The sequence below is a fragment of the Anabrus simplex genome, chromosome 14, assembly GCF_040414725.1.
Source record: "Anabrus simplex isolate iqAnaSimp1 chromosome 14, ASM4041472v1, whole genome shotgun sequence".
Taxonomy (NCBI): domain Eukaryota; kingdom Metazoa; phylum Arthropoda; class Insecta; order Orthoptera; family Tettigoniidae; genus Anabrus; species Anabrus simplex.
The window spans coordinates 54,671,380-54,689,867 of record NC_090278.1 but is presented as its reverse complement, the minus strand read 5'-3'; the positions used below and the strand labels follow the sequence as shown (position 1 = coordinate 54,689,867).

The following is an 18,488-nucleotide window of genomic DNA, read 5'->3' as shown; positions in this document are numbered from 1 at the left end:
TACCTAGAAGTGTACCATTATGCGAGAAACACTATGGGTCTGGGTGTTGTTTGTGATAAGTGTCGTCGTGTGCATTTCACCGGTCGGTTCCATTGTGTTCAGAATGGGTCTGCATTGCCTATGAGTAGTACCACTTTATAAGGGACACCATGGGTCTACGTTGCCTGGGTTGGCACCACTTTCTGAGGAAAACCATGGGTTTGACTTGCACCCATGATAAGTACCACTGTGATGAAAACCATGGGTCTGCATTCCCTGAGAGTAATGCCATTACACCATGGGTTTGTGTTGCCTGTGGGTGTTACCATAATGTGTGATACACCGTAGGTCTACATTGCCTACGATTAGTAGCACTATGTGAGCAACACCATGAGTATACGTGGCCTGTGATTAGTTCAACTAAGTGAGGAATTCCACGGGAATGCCAGTGACCGTGATTAGTCCCACTATGTGAGAAACGCCATGGTTCTGCATTGCTTGTGAGTAGTACCCTTATGTGCGAAACACCGTAGGTTTTTGTTACCTGCGAGTGTTGCCATTGTGTGTGACATACCGTGGGTTTACATCACCTGTGATTGGTACCACCATGCGAGAAACACCATGAATCTATGTTACCTGTGATTAGTACCACTATAGGAGGAACACCGTCATTCTGCTTTACCAGTGATTAGTACGATTATGAGGGGCCGGTATCCTGGATTTTGGATCCCTTTAGATAATAAGCATCACCCCTGTACTTAAGGCATTGTGAATTGTATTCACTGATTGTTTTTGTTACACCATCATTTTCTCATTGTCATTTGGTTTAGACTCTTGTCAGTGGATACATTTTGAAGTTTTCATTTCATTCACCTCGTGCCATTAGGGGTCGATGACCTAGCTGTTAGGCCCCTTTTTTAAGAACAAACATCATCATCATCATCATCATTACCTTGTATGTACGAATCAGCTCAAATCAGTATATCTTTTTTCTCTCTGTGGCGTTTGAAATAGTCTGATCTCTTTCTGCTTGAGAGCAAACAAGTCTTGTCAGTGATAATTTATATTCTACGTTGTCAATACTATTACAGTATTTATTGTTGGCTAATTACCATACATGTTTTGAGAACTTACGGCTCTCTTCTTCGGCGGTTTTTCAGTCTAGCAATCATTTTGCGAACTTTGAACTAGTTACTTGTCCTATGATTAACTTACAAATTGTTTATAATTCTAATTAAAATATTACAAACTAATTCTAAAAGCCAAACTATTATATTTCTCTCTAAATTAAAAATTGCTGAAAATTATTTATGGTCTTTGTGTTACAAATTCCAGTCTAAATGTGATAACAAATTGTCATTTAAATTATTTTGTTTGAAAACAATTGTAAAATTTTATGTATTAACTCCAATTATTATTGATGTGTCTGCAAATATTTTGCAACTCTTTCTGTTGCTCTTTCTTCTAATCCATTGTTTTTAATATTTCACAATCTTCCCTAATTTACTGAATATGTTGCTTGTCTCTCCTACATATTTAACCTTTACGTTTTGATTGTTGCTCATGGTGTCATACAAGCCAGTTTTGAACATGCATCTTTTGTTTAAACTTTTAGCTCTCCCAGTCATTATTTAATCCTGTGTCATACACCACGTCTTCATCTTTTCGCCTCTTAATTCAAATAACAGCCACAGCAATGTGCTTTTCTCCCAGTAGTATGATACTCCAAGCACAATACTGATTAGAGACATCTGTTAGTGCCATACAGGGATTGAACTTTCCTGTTGTGTAAGCATAGCAAGCAAGAGTATTTTTAAATCCATAATTATCTGAGGGGTGGATTTGTTGAGCAACTCTCGGCAGCTACAGAATTCCAGAAAGGTCTAGGTAGTGTGTATACCAGAAGGATTGATACAGCAGTACTCAAGTTATCAGATAACTGCTTAAAACTAAAATAGCCCTCTCGTTATCTTGTTCTGACACGCTATCCTTCATTCCAAGGACTATTCTAATGGTAGCAGAGATTGTTGACACAATTATGTCTTTGTGTATTTGTCTATGGAGAGGAACGTGAATCAGACTGTTGCTTCAGATTTCTTTAACTACGGTTGTTTACGCTTGAGGAGTGCTGCATAGTGTGAACAAATTATATGTCAGAAATTATGTGATCAGTATGAATGTACTGTCCAGACCTTATATTAGTGGGAATTACGTGTGGCAGGTAGGTATTGTAATTCAATTTTAAGATGTTATTGTGTTCATTAATTGACATGAGAACCCGTTGTTCTAAATCCCTCTTTGTAATGATTTCTCCTTCTGCACAGTATCGTATCGAGATTTTGCTGTAGATTCTAAAATAATGTATGCTTCAGTTGCTCACTTTCTTCCTACACACAACACTGCTTTCATTTGTGATCATGTCCGTCTACGTCCTGTAAACCAATAGAGCTGCACTCCACTTTTTGCAATAGCTAAGTAGGTGTTGGTCGTATCCACCTGGACCCTAACAACATTCTCTTTCACATCCTGTCATTTTTTGCTCAGTCCAATCCAACCCTGCTGGACCCTGCTGCATATAATATCAGTGTTCTATATGAAGTTTAAGAAAATATAAAATAACATACCGGTACACACAATCATATTTAAAAGACATCAGTTTACAAACTGTGAATGACCACAAAAATCCTGAATTTTTTGCAATTTAGATGATGATAACAAAAAATATGAAATATATTTTAAAGATAGATTTGTAAAGGATTGATTATGCAACATTATTTTGGGAGATACTAAATTATGAGGTGCATTTTTTTAAGGACAAACATTTATTTTCAAAGAAACATAATTTTGAAAATATTTTCTTTGGATTCTACACACCTTAAACCACTTCTCCACATAGTCACTCCTATTATTAAGGCACTTATCATTTTTTGTATGCTTTCATCACAGAACGACAATGCATATGATGGTATCCACCCAAAACAGAGAGAGCGATGAAATTGTGTACCATCTGTCCTCACAAACTACTGCTTCAACCACACACCAGATCGTCTGTGATGTGCTCCACCATTCCACCTGTCATTGCACTTACATCATACACTCACACACTTGGTGATCAATGTCAGCTAGAGTAATGTTTCTTGCATTCAAGAAATGAGTCGCAAACCGTACCTTGCAGTCGGTGGGTTGGTCTGTTGTATTGAACTTTTAAACACACTGTAAAAGATGGCCACACTGTGAATTTCTCCAACGTTGCATGGGGTGTGTCAACGGATGAAGGTAGCCATTACACATGCTTAACATAGCAACTGCAGCGCTGCATTGAAAATATATGAAAATTGTATTTACTACAAATTGCCCCTCATATTAACACATCTTGTTTGTCCTTTTTTTTTTGTCGTTTCCTTCTTCACTCTATGACCTGTCATTGTGTTTATCCTATTATGAGTTGCCTTTCATGTTCCAGTTTTTCTGTATTTGATTTGTCATGTGCTTGTTCCTGTATGATACTGCAATGTTTCAGATATACCAACATCGGTGAAGATCGCACACGAGGTTTGGATATCGTACATTACCTGGGTGATACCCTGGGCATCTCGTCCAGTGTACTGCGAAAAGACCTGTCGCACCACAATCTGTGGTATCATGTGCCTCTTTTGGTCGTATCCACCACGCTCAACTTTCTTCTCGACAAAGGATTCACCAAAGAGGAGGTCGGCAATAATATTCAGTTGCTACTGTATCCAAGGTAAATATTACTTCACTGTAAGCATTTCAGAAAGGTATCTATGGCCTCTTCGCTGTAACAGAAATAAAGTGAAATATAATTTCACATTTACTGTTGGGCCGGGCTGAGTGGCTCAGACGGTTGAGGCGCTGGCCTTCTGACCCCAACTTGGCAGGTTCAATCCTGGTTCAGTCCAGTGGTATTTGAAGGTGCTCAAATACGTCAGCCTCGTGTCGGTAGATTTACTGGGCACATAAAAGAACTCCTGAGGGACAAAATTCCGGCACCTCGGCGTCTCCGAAAACCGTAAAAGAGCAGTTAGTGGGACATAAAACAAATAACATTATTATTATTATTATTATTATTATTATTATTATTATTATTATTATTTACTGTTGGATTCCGCCCTTATCACTTTTGGAAGCACAGTGCCAATCTACTCTTCAAGAACTTGCTCTGTACTTCAAGTACATATTTGATTTATGACTTTTATATAATTTTTGGATCTATCAAAACGCAGTGCGAATTTCTAAAATTATACATTGCCTCATAAACTTCAACTGAACTCTTCAAGAACTTACTCTGTACTTTTAAATACGTATTTGACTTATTTGATCTACAACTTCCTCATTATGTTTGGATCTATTGTTTCACAGTGCTAATCTATAAAATTATACTGTGCCTCATAAACTGCAACTGAACTCTTCACGTACTTACTCCGTACTACATTTAGGTGCGTATTTGATTCTTTTTCACACACTGTGCTTTCTAACATACAGTATATGTCTTAGTAACGTATTTGATCTACGACTTATTCATAGACACGCATTACTGTTACTTAAAATTATACAGTGCCTCAGAAGCTACAACTAAAAAAATGTATTTACTTTGGACTTTTACATAACTTTGAAATCTCAATGCACAGTGCTCCCGTATGTGTAATAGCGGTCCATAAACTGCATCTGACAACATCATCTAAACTTCACTTTTACCTGTGCATCTTCTTTGTGTTATTTGGCTATATTTCAACGTACAGTGCTCCTTAAAGATTTTAGTGCTTCACTAGCAGATACCAAACAGAATTATTTAAACTTTGCATTTCATTTTTCTATTTACACTTTTTTGTAATTGGCTGATCATGACCATGAATACTAGTCGAAACTGGTACCAATTTTAATTGAATAAGAATGTAAACTTACATTTCTTATTCTAATAGTATTGAAAGGTGGAACCATTATATACCTTCTTGTAACTTTTAACTTAATATTGAACTCCCTTCAATACGGAACAATATGAAATTCTTATCTCTTAATAGGGGTATTTCAGTTGCCTTGACAAAGAATACTGCAGTGTATTTGAAATGTCGGCAAACTGTACGGAACGTACAGAAAACAACACATGGTTCAACCCAGAAGAAGAACTACAGGACAGTCATAGTTGGTGAACAGCAATCAAAACAATATTGAGAGTAGTTTCCCATGCTAGGACAACAACTATTACCTCATGATATCAAGTAGAAATTAGTCAGCTCCAAGAAGAGATTTTAATTCATCAAATTTTCAATGTCACTGTAATGTCTTTTACAATCTGAAATATCATCACCACAAGATGTAATATACAAGAACTGTACATTAAACACACGATAGGGTTATAAATATGCAGTATTCCATTAATTTTCAAATTAATTTGAGAGTCTTTATTTTTAATTATTTGCTATGTATTTTGGAATACCTTTGTTTTTTCTACAAGATGAAGATGTCCCCAAGGAGGGATGGAGTATGTTCTCTTGATTTAGATTTGTTAAAAGCGTAGGCTATTTCTTTTAAAAAAATTATACAATATTCTGGTATTGAAATTGATGGATTCTTCCCAATTTTGACTTGAGTGTTACTTCAATATGGACGTTAAAAATTAACTTCTTACATGCATACCGATTAAAAAATTGGCATAATTAAAACACTGGAATATACAAAGACATCTAAAAGAGATAAAAACCCATTAAAATAAGTCTGTGATGAAAAACTTGACACTTGTGTCCATTACATGAAATAGGTGCCATATTAGATCAACACACTCTTTCAACCCCCATGCTGGGTCAGCCCCTCCACAGTTCCCCCTCCTAGGTAGCTCACCTCCCAAACGGCTTCCCAGTACGGCACTTACTTCGCGCTGGAACTCTTAAGTGAGCCAGGCCAATACGGATGGGGCAGGACGTGTGTAGCAGGATGTGCCGTTACATTACTTGAGACTAGTTAGCCGATATATTTTATTTTACGCGTATAGATTATTTCTATTTTTAGGCCAACTTTTATTACTGCAGTACAACCCTCAAAGCAACTTATGCAGTTCAAATAAAATATTCCACCTCCATGTAAATTTGCTTACAAAGCAACCAATGCTTTCTACAGTCTCTGTACATTACAGACTGTTACACCACAGTCATGTATTCATTCTTCACACAGCCAGGCTAACCTAAGATTTTCATCTGTGCTATTTTAAATTCACTGATATTTTAGTATTTTTATGACATGACGTTTCATACGTTGCATTTTAAGTGGATGCAATCGTCATTGAATTTTTATACTTAATATGTTCAATATTCTTGTTTCAATTTTATGGTCACCGGGCGAGTTGGCCGTGCGTGTAGAGGCGCGCGGCTGTGAGCTTGCATCCGGGAGATAGTAGGTTCGAATCCCACTATCGGCAGCCCTGAAGTTGGTTTTCCGTGGTTTCCCATTTTCACACCAGGCAAATGCTGGGGCTGTACCTTAATTAAGGCCACGGCCGCTTCCTTCCAACTCCTAGGCCTTTCCTATCCCATCGTCGCCATAAGACCTATCTGTGTCGGTGCGACGTAAAGCCCGTAGCAAAAAAAAAATTTTATGGTCTGAATATTTATTCTTCGACTGAAGATGTCGTGATAACAATGTTCTCCTCAGAAATTTTTGTCACCCGGGTGGCAGGAATGCGTAGCCAGGCGGGGAATACTACGTAGCAAATGAATATAATAAAATTTCAGTGTGTTACCCTCAGAGCATTAACAATAATATCAGACAGGTAAACATTAACTGCAAAATTGAACTGTTTTGGTGTTATCACGAACAAGAGTATTTTCAACATCTAGTGTTCTACTGCTCGTTTATAATCATGTAACATTGGTTGCTGTGAAGTGCAATACAGGTTTGTGACATCATGCAGAATTGAGCTCGCATGCAATTCCACGCTAATCCAGACATTGCTCCTGCACATTACGTGATAGTCAAGTGAAACATTGAAACTCCGATGTTAATTGATGCAATTATGCTGACAATAATGAAGATTTATCATTTACATAAATTTTTTTACAGTATTTACATTTTAATTGGGAGGACCCAATGACTCTTAATATGTATTAATATTATGTAAATAGCATGTATCTAGGTTATGTTAGCCGGGTGGTCTGTAAAAACAGCTGGGCAGTGCGCCCACTAAAATGGTCCTAGGGAGAAACTGTGATAAAGGATGAAACATGTATTGATTTTAATGTTGTCTTAATAAAGACAGGCAATTTGTATTGTGAAGATGGAGTGTATGATCCAAGAATTGTACTAGTACTCATGTCCACACGTTGCAAAGTATTATACAGCAAGAATTAAATTAATAGCAAGGTATTATGTTGTAACGTTCAATTTTAAACCTGCTTGGTCTTGAGAGATAACCTTGATAAACTCTTGTAAATGATTGAGGGTGACATCTATAAATTATTACAGAGTACTACTTCGTCACTGGCATAAGACTCCCTTGGAGCTCTGTAAGAGTGAGAGGGGGACATCTGTTTTTATCCGTATCAACAGATCTAACATCTACTGGGCCATTGCTCATCTCTGTAATAATTTAATAATAATACCTTATTAATTTCATTCTTGGTGTACAATACTTTGCGCTGTGTAGACATGAGTGTCAAGTTTTTCATCACAGACTTATTTTAATCTGTTTTCTCTCTTTTAGATGTCCTTGTATATTCAGTGTTTTAATTATGCCAATATAAATCTGTATGGCTAAAGATGGCCCAAATTGGCCGAAAGTAGTCCCATATGCAAATGTGGTTATGATAATACAACTAATAATTATGAAAATATATTTATATACTGTTGAGCCTCCGTGGCTCAGGTGGCAGCGCGCTGGCCTCTCACCACTGGGTTCTGTGGTTCAAATCCCTGTCACTCCATGTGAGATTTGTGCTGGAAAAAGTGGAGGCGGGACAGGTTTTTCTCTGGGTACTCCGGTTTTTCCCTGTCATATTTCATTACAGCAACACTCTCCAATATCATTTCATTTCATCTGTCATTCATTAATCATTGCCCTAGAGGAGTGCGACAGGCTTCGGCAGCTGGCACAATTCCTATCCTTGCCGTTAATGGGAGCTTCATTCCATTTCCGACCTGGTCGAATGACTGGAAACAGGCTGTGAATTTTGTCATTTATATACTGTCATTAGCCTTGTATTGAATAGGTGTATTGTCAAGTGGGCCAACATGAATCCTTGAGCAATAAATATTTTAAAACTGCAACTTATCATGTGATGAGATAGATGGCTGGTATTATTCTTTCATTATGTATTCTTCCAGGGAACGTGTGGAACAGGAGCTGGAAATGCTACCCAAAAGGGAAGAGATTGTTCAAGCTCAAGAACTGTGCAGTCAAAAGACAGGTGAAGTGCCTGCCATCACACCGAACATTCGCTTGGCCCTCTGCTTGTACTACATCGAGAGAGTGCACCACTTCTCAGGTGACGGGATTTGGAGCGGTCGAGAAGGAGAAACAGAACCAACCAATTTTGAAGTGACCTTTGCGGCTCCTAAGCAGCAACGAGCTTCACAAATCAGCGTAATAGAGGACAGAGTAAAGAATCGGTTATCTGCTCTTGAACGACAGTAATTGCCTTTGTAGCTCTGTGGAAGCTGGGCAGAAACCATTACCTCGATGGTGATCAAGGTAGGTATCTTTCATGCCTGTATCATCTTCAGACATATAGAATGATGTCTCTTAATGCCATTAAATTTTTAACCCATTCAAGTTTCATTAAATGGCCACATTGTTGAATGTTGAATGAGATTTAATTTGTCCGCCAGTAGTTTGAGCGTACCTGTCACACTTAAACATGCATAAAATACTAATAAAGATAATTTAGGGCCGGTTCGACCATCTGCTGGTAAACTGGCTGGCAACTACGCGGGAGGTGAACTATTTGGGGGTGTAAATCAGCTGGTACTTTGGCTTGTGTGCAACCACCTCCACGCAAGCGCTAGGTAGCTACTCCAGGGCTAGACGCCGATATACGGGGTTGGCTAGACTGATTTTCAGCAACTTCTCGCTTTCGAGTGAGGTGCTACTTATCGTTAGATGTATGAAGGTCATTTCGATTTTCTTATTTTCTTGTGCTTGCATCTGCTGATTATCACCAAGAAACCTAATAAGGGGAGTCTTAAAGAGTTATGGACAACGATTTATTTCAAGTTTTCGTGATTTTAATCTATGAGCTTCAAAATCAATACCTAATTGGGATTAAAATCTCGAGCAACGGTCGCCAAACTCGTACAATAACGACTTGGTATGCAAAATATTTTGTTGCTTGTTTGTGTTAAAATACACATTATGAAAAACAACCGTGGGAATATCAAATGCAGTTTAAGAGTTATAAATTTTCAAACATTTTGAAAACATATAAAAATACCCCACTTTTTTCTGTACAGACCATACTGTTTACTAAACTACAAAAGGTATACCACTAATTTTTTTTTGTTGAAATAATTATTCAATCGTGTACACTGGCATGAAAGCAGAAAGATTGAAGTGTAATAGGGTCTTTTTTCCGGGGATGTTCTTGTTTGAAATTTTGCACTTAAATATTAAAAAACAAATGCAGTCGAAACTGGTTAAGACATCCCTCTCTAGCGCATATCCCTTGTTACTACATCATTATTTCAAAGTCCCAATCCATGTCCTATTAAATACATGCTAAAGAAACCTGGATAGCACATTCACGTCACTCTTTAGTACGTTTGTAACTCCCACCATAAGAAATTTAAATTAGCATTCCCGGGCACGTTATGCGCATGATGCGCTAGTGACAACTGGCCTGGGTAAAAATTTGGCAAAGAACTTAATTTCACGGCCTTAGCGCATCGGCCTACAGCTGCAGGCAGCGTCAGTCTCAAGCCAGTCTTTGATGTGGGCGTGTTTGTTTGGAGCGTCCAACGGTAGCTCTTGTGACATTTTGGTGCTTAATTTTACGTTTGTAAGTGCATTGTGTAACAACACATGTAAGTTACACCTACTGTACATACGTATACAGCTGACGTGTTGGTGCTTAATTTTATGTTAAGTGAAATGTGTAACAACGTACATAAATTAGGCTACTGTATTTACGCATAGTGGTTTGCAGGACATTCAGTTATGGAGAAGAAGAAAGCTAGACAGTTTACTAATGAAAAATTAAAGTTTATTGAGAAAACGGATGCTAATCCACACATGAAACGTGTGCTAATCGCCCAGATGTAGGACATTCCTACGATAACTTTAGGTGTAAGCAATGTGTATAGTTCGCATCTCTAAGAATGTTTTTCCTTGATATTTTACTATATTGATGTTCTTAAAATTAATTAATTTATTTATTTATTTATTTATTTGTTTGTTTGTTTGTTTGTTTGCTTGTTTGTTTATTATTTATTTATTTATTTATTTATTTATTTATTTATTTATTCTTGTTCCTTTGTTTTCATCATAATTATTTTTATGTTCAAACCTAACCTTAAATTTAACACAGCTCTGTCTGTACCATATTTAGAAATGTTTGAAAAATTTGTTTTTAAGAATTAAAAACACTCTCTCAATTGAGTTCACATTACAACTCCATTCAGTATCAGTACAGGTATATCTAGCTCCAGCTTCACGTAATTCAATGTTGTGGGAAGAAAATTCTTCATAAAAGCTATCCGAATTAAAAGGTGGACAAATTTCAAAGAATTAAACATTTCCTCAAAAGCAAAAAATGTAACATTTTTCAATCGTGAAGTCTGTAGTTTCTTAAAAATATTAACATCACTGAAGTCAGAAAAATTGTCAACTTAATTTATTGCAGCATTATGATGCAGAGTCACTAGATGAAGAATAATGAACTGAAATGCAGATCGGTAAATGTTACTGTAAATAGATAATTTTAACCATTTGTGATACTTTCATTCGGGACAGGTATTTCAGGTTCCCTATGGGAATCAACATCTATATCATGGCAGAAATGAGTTGTTTAAATATGGGGAAAAAAAGGGCATCCCATATTCTGTTAAAACGGGACAGTACTTCAGACCATCAAATACGGAAAATTTTGTATAATACAAGACACCTGCCAACCCTACTTGTGTATGTTATTTCTGGTTGTTTAACTTCTTTTATAGTGTTTTAATTTTGTAGCTAATTTTTTTTATTGTATGTGTTCTTGATGATATACAGTATTGTGCTCTGGTCAGTTTTTTTTTTGTAATTTCTACTATGCTATGTCAGCTTTTTATTGAGGTTATCATCATTTCGCCTTTTCCAGCTGACACTGGCTGGGGGCAAATATGGCTCCTCTCCAATTCATCCTGTCTCTCCACCATTCCTCATCCAACACTGTGTTCCAGTCCAGGTTCTGTTGTCCTATGCTATTCTTCACAGAGTCCTACTATCTTAATATTGGTCTCCTTCATCTGCTTGAAATGTCCAGACCACCTGATTATGTTCTGTTCCAGTTTTTCATTTAATTTCTGCACATTTAGCTCTTTTTGTGTGTCTTCATTTCTCACTCTATCCTTCCTTGTCTTCTGTACCATACTCCTCAGGACCTTCATCTCAGCTGCCTGTACTCTGCTCTTCTCTCTCTCTCTGAGTCATTGTCCAGGTTTCTGTTGCATATATCATTATAGGGAAGTAAGTAGAAGTCCATTATAGTGAGAATTCATAACAGTGAAAAATTTACTCGTTATATCCGATTTTTCGTAAAAGTCTTGAAAAACCACAATCCACATTCAAATTGGTATGAAACTGCAATCTGTTTGTTCATATCGTGCATTTTCGCGGACGATATCCATACTACGGCTTACTCGTTTGTTGTTTTTTGAAATCCGATACTACATGAAAGTGTGTGTTTAATTTCACTCTGAAAAATTATATTATCACTCTGTGGCAACCGTTTCAGTTTTCTTATTCAAACAGCGTCACCTAACTGACTTAACCGTATATGTACCATGAAAACATATATCAAGTGCAGGTAGAGAAATGATAACCTTCTCACTATAAACTTAAATTTATTTATTTATTTATTTATTTATTTATTTATTTATTTATTTATTTATTTATTTATTTATTTATTTATTTATTTATTTATTAGATACAGCCTGTGGAGGGCCATTTTACACTAATAATAATCATTTTAAATATGTATAAAAGATAACAAAGTTATAAACAACAATATTAAGTAACAACAATAAATTAACAATTTTAACAGTAACAATGTAACAACAATGACAACGGTAACTGGCAAGTGTCGGTTACTGAAATTAGGAAGAAGAAAGGTTGAGGGTTGGAGGGACGGAAGAAAGTGAAAACCTGGGGAGGACTTGGAGGAATCTTCTAATTTTTTGTTTGAAGGATGCGAAAGGTGTGAATATGTCAATATCGGGTAGTGAGTTACCGAGAGTAGGGAGATGGTGGAAGATAGAGCGTTGTTGTAAAGTTAGGTGCGGATGGGACACATGATGAGTGCGCCGGTTGCGTGTAGGGTGGGGAGGAACGTGTATAGGGAAGTACGCCGAAAGTGTATTACATTTGGTGTAGCCATTGATTATTTTGTGAAGGTAACATAGATCAGAGAACTGTAAACCGCTTCTCAGGTCAAGTATACCCAGATAGTCATAATGTAAGATTTAGTTTTGTTCTTAAAAACAGGATTGCGAGTCTTAACAATGAAAGTGAAAAAGTTAAAAATACTATTTAGTTGAGATATGTTTGTGATAGCAGATGAGGACCAAATAGGGGAACAAAAGTCAATAATGGGGAGAACATACGAGACAAAGTATAATTTTAAGGCGTTAATATCATTAATTTCAGTAAACCTGTAAAGAATGCCTAGAGTACACATAGCATGAGATTTTATAGAGTGAATGTGAGCAGAGAAGGTTAGTTTACAGTCTATTATAACGCCTAGGTCTCTTACTTGAGAAGCCGATTGCAATGTATTTCCTTGGATGGTATATGCAGTGTTCATTCTTTGCTTTAGCAATGAAAAGGAGATTGTATTGCACTTCTTAACATTGGGAGAAAGATTCCATTTCTTAAACCAGTCACCACATGAATTGAGAACAGTCTGTAATTCATCACAGTCATCAGGCGTAGACACTTCTCTTAGGATTTTCAGGTCGTCAGCGTACAAGAGGAGGGAGCACCGACTATTTTGGGTGCAAAGAATTATGTCGTCGATATAGAGAACAAAGAGTAGGGGTCCCAGAATACTGCCCTGAGATACACCTGATAACACAGATAACCATGATGAGGCAGATTCAGGGAGTACCACTCTTTGTTTTCTGTCGGAGAGGAAACTTGTTATCAGTGACAAGACGGGGCCATGGATATTAAATCTGGTAGCGAGCTTATGAAGAAGAAGTGCATGATCCACTGAATCGAATGCCTTTGCCAGATCTATATAGATTACATCTAACTGAGATTTATTTTCCATTGCTGTATTGATGTGGTGATTGAGAACAGTGAGGTTAGTGAGGCATGATTTTCCAGGAGTGAATCCGTGTTGTTCTTCAGAGAGGTACGGCTGTGTGAAAAAGAGGAGTCGGCGGTGGATTATTCTTTCAAGGACAGAGGATAGTATTGGAATGATAGATATTGGGCGGTATGATGAGATATCATGTTTGTTACAATAGAGTAAAATAATATATTATTATTGGTCCACCTTTTCAATACAAAATGAAAATTACATAGGGACTAGTTTCGACCTAGTAATAGGTCATCATGAGCCTGAAGTAAATTAAAGCGTAAATATCGAAGAAAAACATAAACAATGTAAACACGTCAAATTATACGTAATACATTGTTTAAGAAACACGATATCCTTGCCTAATTTGGCTATTTTAACTTTTAAACCTAAGTATAAATAGGCTTTACGTTTTGCCTGGTTGGCTAAGTAATTAAAAGAAATAAGTTTCATAATGATAGATCCGTATTGAACTGTGATTACAATAGAGTAAAATAATATATTATTATTGGTCCACCTTTTCAATACAAAATGAAAATTACATAGGGACTAGTTTCGACCTAGTAATAGGTCATCATCAGCCTGAAGTATTGTGGAGTATTCCTCTGTATTTCCTAGATGGGTCGAAACTAGTACCGTATAATTTTGTAATTTTGTGAATATATTGTATTGAAAAGGTGGAAACATTAAGTTATTATTATTATTATTACTTATATAGCCTATTGTTCAATACGGACCAAAAACATGAAATTCATAACCATCAATGGGAAGTCTTTGTTAATAAGCAGGTAGGCTGAGGGTAGCTTCGATTGAGTCATGGTCAGCGCTAAGAATGTTTCTGCCAACAGATACACTAACACTGGTTACTGTAGAGAAGAGTAGGTCCAGTGTTGCCAGATTTCTGGTGGGTTTTAAGCAGAACTGATGTAGATGAAGACCGAGGAATAGCCTTTCCAAAATTTAACCAGACGCGAGAAAATATAATCTAACCTCTGAAAACATTGATGCGCTCTGCCATATCTTGAGGTGTATCGCATTCTTATTTAATTTCAGTGTATGGTATTAAAATTAAGTTATCGTTTACTTTAGCCTAAATTTCTAATGAGTTAACTGCTATCGGACACATTATTTACGCATTTATTAGGGAAACATGTTCTCATATTTCATTTTTATTTTTCTTGACAAAACAGCAGTCAACGGGTATCACTAATCGACACAGGCATCACTTTCAAATTTCGACATGAGAATTCGTCGATCGATCACATGCAGTATAAGGATAAATATCGGTAACAGAAAAAATTGTGTATGTTTAATCGCTCTTAATAACGGGTGTGTCAGTGATAAGTCTTTCGCAGTAACTGAAGGATAATACACAGTTTAAAATAGGAATTTTCAAGGATAGAAAGAACTTGTCATTATAATGCGGTTCCTCGTTATATGCTGTACTCGCTATAGTGGACTTCTACTGTAATGTCCCTTGTACATTGCTTCATTGCTACATCTTTATTCTGTATTAATCTCTGTATCTGGTGGTAAAAGGGACTCCCCAGTTGTATTCTTCTACTAATTTCCATATCCAGTCTTTCATTTTCAGTCAGTTCACTTCCCAAGTATTTAAAGTGATCTATCGAGCTCGATAGCTGCAGTCGCCTAAGTGCGGCCAGTATCCAGCAATCGGGAGATCGTGGGTTCGACCCCACTGTCGGCAGCCCTGAAGATGGTTTTCCGTGGTTTCCCATTTTCACACCAGGCAAATGCTGGGGCTGTACCTTAATTAAGGCCACGGCCGCTTCCCCTTCCTAGGCCTTTCCTATCCCATCGTCACCGAAAGACCTATCTGTGTCGGTGCGACGTAAAAAAACAAACAAATTGTAAGCAAAACAGTCAAATTGATAGAACTCATCTTAACCAATATAAAATCTAAAGTCATTATTATTATTATTATTATTATTATTATTATTATTATTATTTGATTCATTATGCCCAACTAAGGAGCGCGTTTCAACTTATTAGCACTGTTTTGCTTTTTCTTCTTCTCTTTCCAGTATCTCTTCATCCTCTTGCTGTGTTCCTTTTTACGTTGTTCAGCCCATTCTGTATTTAGTCATGAGGGCTTTACAGAAAATTTGTGTTTGTGAATTAAGTTCCTTGGTTTTATTCTTGTCTTGAATGGTTTTTTCAATCATGCCAATTTAATTTAGGTCTTTACTGATTTCTTTTAGCCAGTTATTGTGACTTTTCATTGATAAAGCTAAGTTTAAAATTTTCTTTGTGGGCCTGTCATTATCCATTCTATATAAGTGACCATAAAATTGTAATTGCCATTTCCTAATGGTATCTGTGTTTTTTTTTGTAACTTGATAGATTTTGTGTGCTTTATTTTTCATCCAGATTCCATTTTCGCATTTTGGTTGGTAGATTTTTCTGAGGATTTTCTGTTCTTGTTTTTCAATCATCTTTATTCAAGATTTGCCACCAGTATTAACACAGTAATTTCAGATGCATAAAGTGCTTCTGTTTTAACTACTGTGTTATAATGTCATAATTTTGCCTTATTGTATTTGTTCCAAGTAATTGCGTATGCTCTTTGAAGTTTTTTAGTTCTTTCTTTGTTAGCTTGATGATTTAACCCTGTTGGTTCAATAATTTCACCTGGAGATTTAAACTTGTCTACTTGAGTGATATTTCCATAGTTGGTGATTAACGGGTGACTGTTGATATCCAAGTTAAAATTGAAGGAAGGAGAAGTGGGGGAAGGAGGAGAATATCTTGGCTACGGAATCTACGAGAATGGTTTGGGCTCAGTAACCCCACTCTTTTCCGATTTGCTGAGAACAAGAACCAGATTGCCCTCATGACAGCCGACATCCAATGAGGATATAGAACAGCAAGAAGAAGAAGAAGAAGATGAAGAAGAAATTGAAACCTGATCTAGTTCTTTCCATACGCTTTGTCTTTTCATAAGGAATTTGAAGTCGTCATTATTATTATTATTATTATTATTATTATTATTAGATGCGAAAAAGACCAGAAAACTGATCACGCAAAGCTCACTTAGAAGTTGTGCATTTCCTTCTTTGCCAGGCAGCCTTCAGTTTTTCTTTCATCGTGGTTCTTCGTTCTTCTGTCCACTTAGCTCCTGTCTTCTTCTTGTGGTTTCTCTCTGACTCTACTTCCCACTTGTTGATTTTCGTTCTGTAGCAGGTTCGGTTAGCGATGTCGGCCGCTTTGATTCCTGATTTTTCCAGGTCTTGGCGAATTTCCGTTGTCCACCTATTTGTTTTCTGTTGCCTCAAGTAAGATTCTTGTCAGTCTGTTTTCTGGAAGGCGTTTGATGTGTCCGTAAAATTTCAGGCGTCTCTTTCTGATGTCGGCCGCAAGGTTTGAGAGCTCCTCGGTTTTTGTACGAGATTGCAGTCTATATCCTTCGTCAGTCAGTTTTGGGCCGAGAATTTTTCTGATGATTTTACGTTCCTCTTTCAGGATGTCTTATTATTATTATTATTATTATTATTATTATTATTATTATTATTATTATTATTGCTGCTGCTACTACATTGTTCTGATATTTTCTTGCAGGTGAACCATCACAGTTACATGAGTAACGTGTCTTCCCGAGGAACCTCGTAAGGAAGCACAGTTGTCAGTGTGTTTCCCTTGATGCTACAGAAGTTTCAAGGACTTAGTAATATCAAGTTGCAAATCATGTGAAGGCACGTCACGCACATATCACTGTGCCAACAGAGTTCTCAGGAACTGTGTCTACTGACAGGACAGGCATTATCACAACTAGGTGAGAAGTTGTAGTTCAGAAATATCAAAACTTGGTATTTGGCAGAGGTGATTTTGATTTTGCCTTTTCACTCAATTTTTCCTAATCCCTCCAGGTGAATTCCTGAAGTTCCTTGTACATTCCTAGCCTTTATATATCTTACTGAATCAGATTGACCTGAAACTAGTAGAATGCCAACATGTTAGAGGTAGTCTACTTTATAGGACACACGTCATATTCAGATTTTGTGATGTTTGACTTTGCAGGAAGTTATCCTGATCGTTTGTTTGACAGCGAAATATTTTGACGTGACAGTACCTCACTGCGCAGGTCTGCATCTAAAGTTAGTTAGCATTATGAAAATCAGCCTGTTCATCACAGGCAGTTTCTGGCAAACTATAAGCGAGTGTTCGATAATCTGATATTACTAGGTAATTCAATGCCTCAGCTAAATTTGATGGTGGAACTTTTCCCCTTAGGGCTTTGTGCTTTGAGCACTTGTTTACCTTCTCTCAGTGCACGTCAGAGTAGATTCAAGTTCAGCTGTAATCATGGAAAAGCTACCTTGGTGGATTAGTTGGTAGAACGCCTGACTTACGATTCCAAGTTCATAGATTCGATCAGGACTCAGGATGATGATTTGTAAAGGGTGGTCAAAAATCTCAGCACCCCATATCATTACTGGTGGATTAAATTTTTCTGGTGGTGCACTCATCACATTGCAAAATTAAAGTAATTCTGCGATGGGAACTGTCCAGTAAAATCCTTTCATTGCTATACAGCACCACATTTGGAATGTCGAAATTGGTAGGCAAGCCACCTATTTTAGAAGGTCTATAACTTGGTAGCTGAGGCTATGTATTGTTGTTATTCTTCTTCTTCTTCTTCTTCTTCTTTTATGACCACATAGGATCACTTTAGTCAGTCCGTCGTTCAGGTCTCTTTGAAGGGATTGTTCGGGCTTTGCGGTCCTCCCAGTACTTCTTCAGACGCTCCGATCTTCGTGCCCTTTCCTCAGTTGAAAATGTGCGTGTTGTTGGTTTGTTTTGTGTAAGGGTAAAGCGGAGGTTTGTATTCTTGAGTTTTGTATTCAATTTTATCTTATTTTTGGTGTCTTCTGTTGTAAGGCCTATTTCCTTCAGATCCTCTCTTACTTCTCTGATCCATTTACATCCTGTTGTGGTATTTTTTGAGACGAGATTGTGTTGTACTAGTTGTTTCAGAAGTCTTGAGTC

General features: G+C 37.0%; 1 protein-coding gene across 1 annotated transcript in view; it reads left to right on the top strand.

Moving 5' to 3' along the window:
• Positions 1 to 18,118, top strand: part of mTerf5 (mitochondrial transcription termination factor 5) — a 46,420-nt gene extending 28,302 nt beyond the window's left edge. Inside the window, exons 7-9 of the mRNA XM_067158371.2 lie at positions 3,500 to 3,724; positions 8,311 to 8,677; positions 17,061 to 18,118. Coding sequence (XP_067014472.2) covers positions 3,500 to 3,724; positions 8,311 to 8,620 — 535 coding nt within the window. The 3' untranslated portion in view covers positions 8,621 to 8,677; positions 17,061 to 18,118. The remainder of the gene's footprint in view (positions 1 to 3,499; positions 3,725 to 8,310; positions 8,678 to 17,060) is intronic.
• Positions 18,119 to 18,488: the final 370 nt, after the last annotated feature.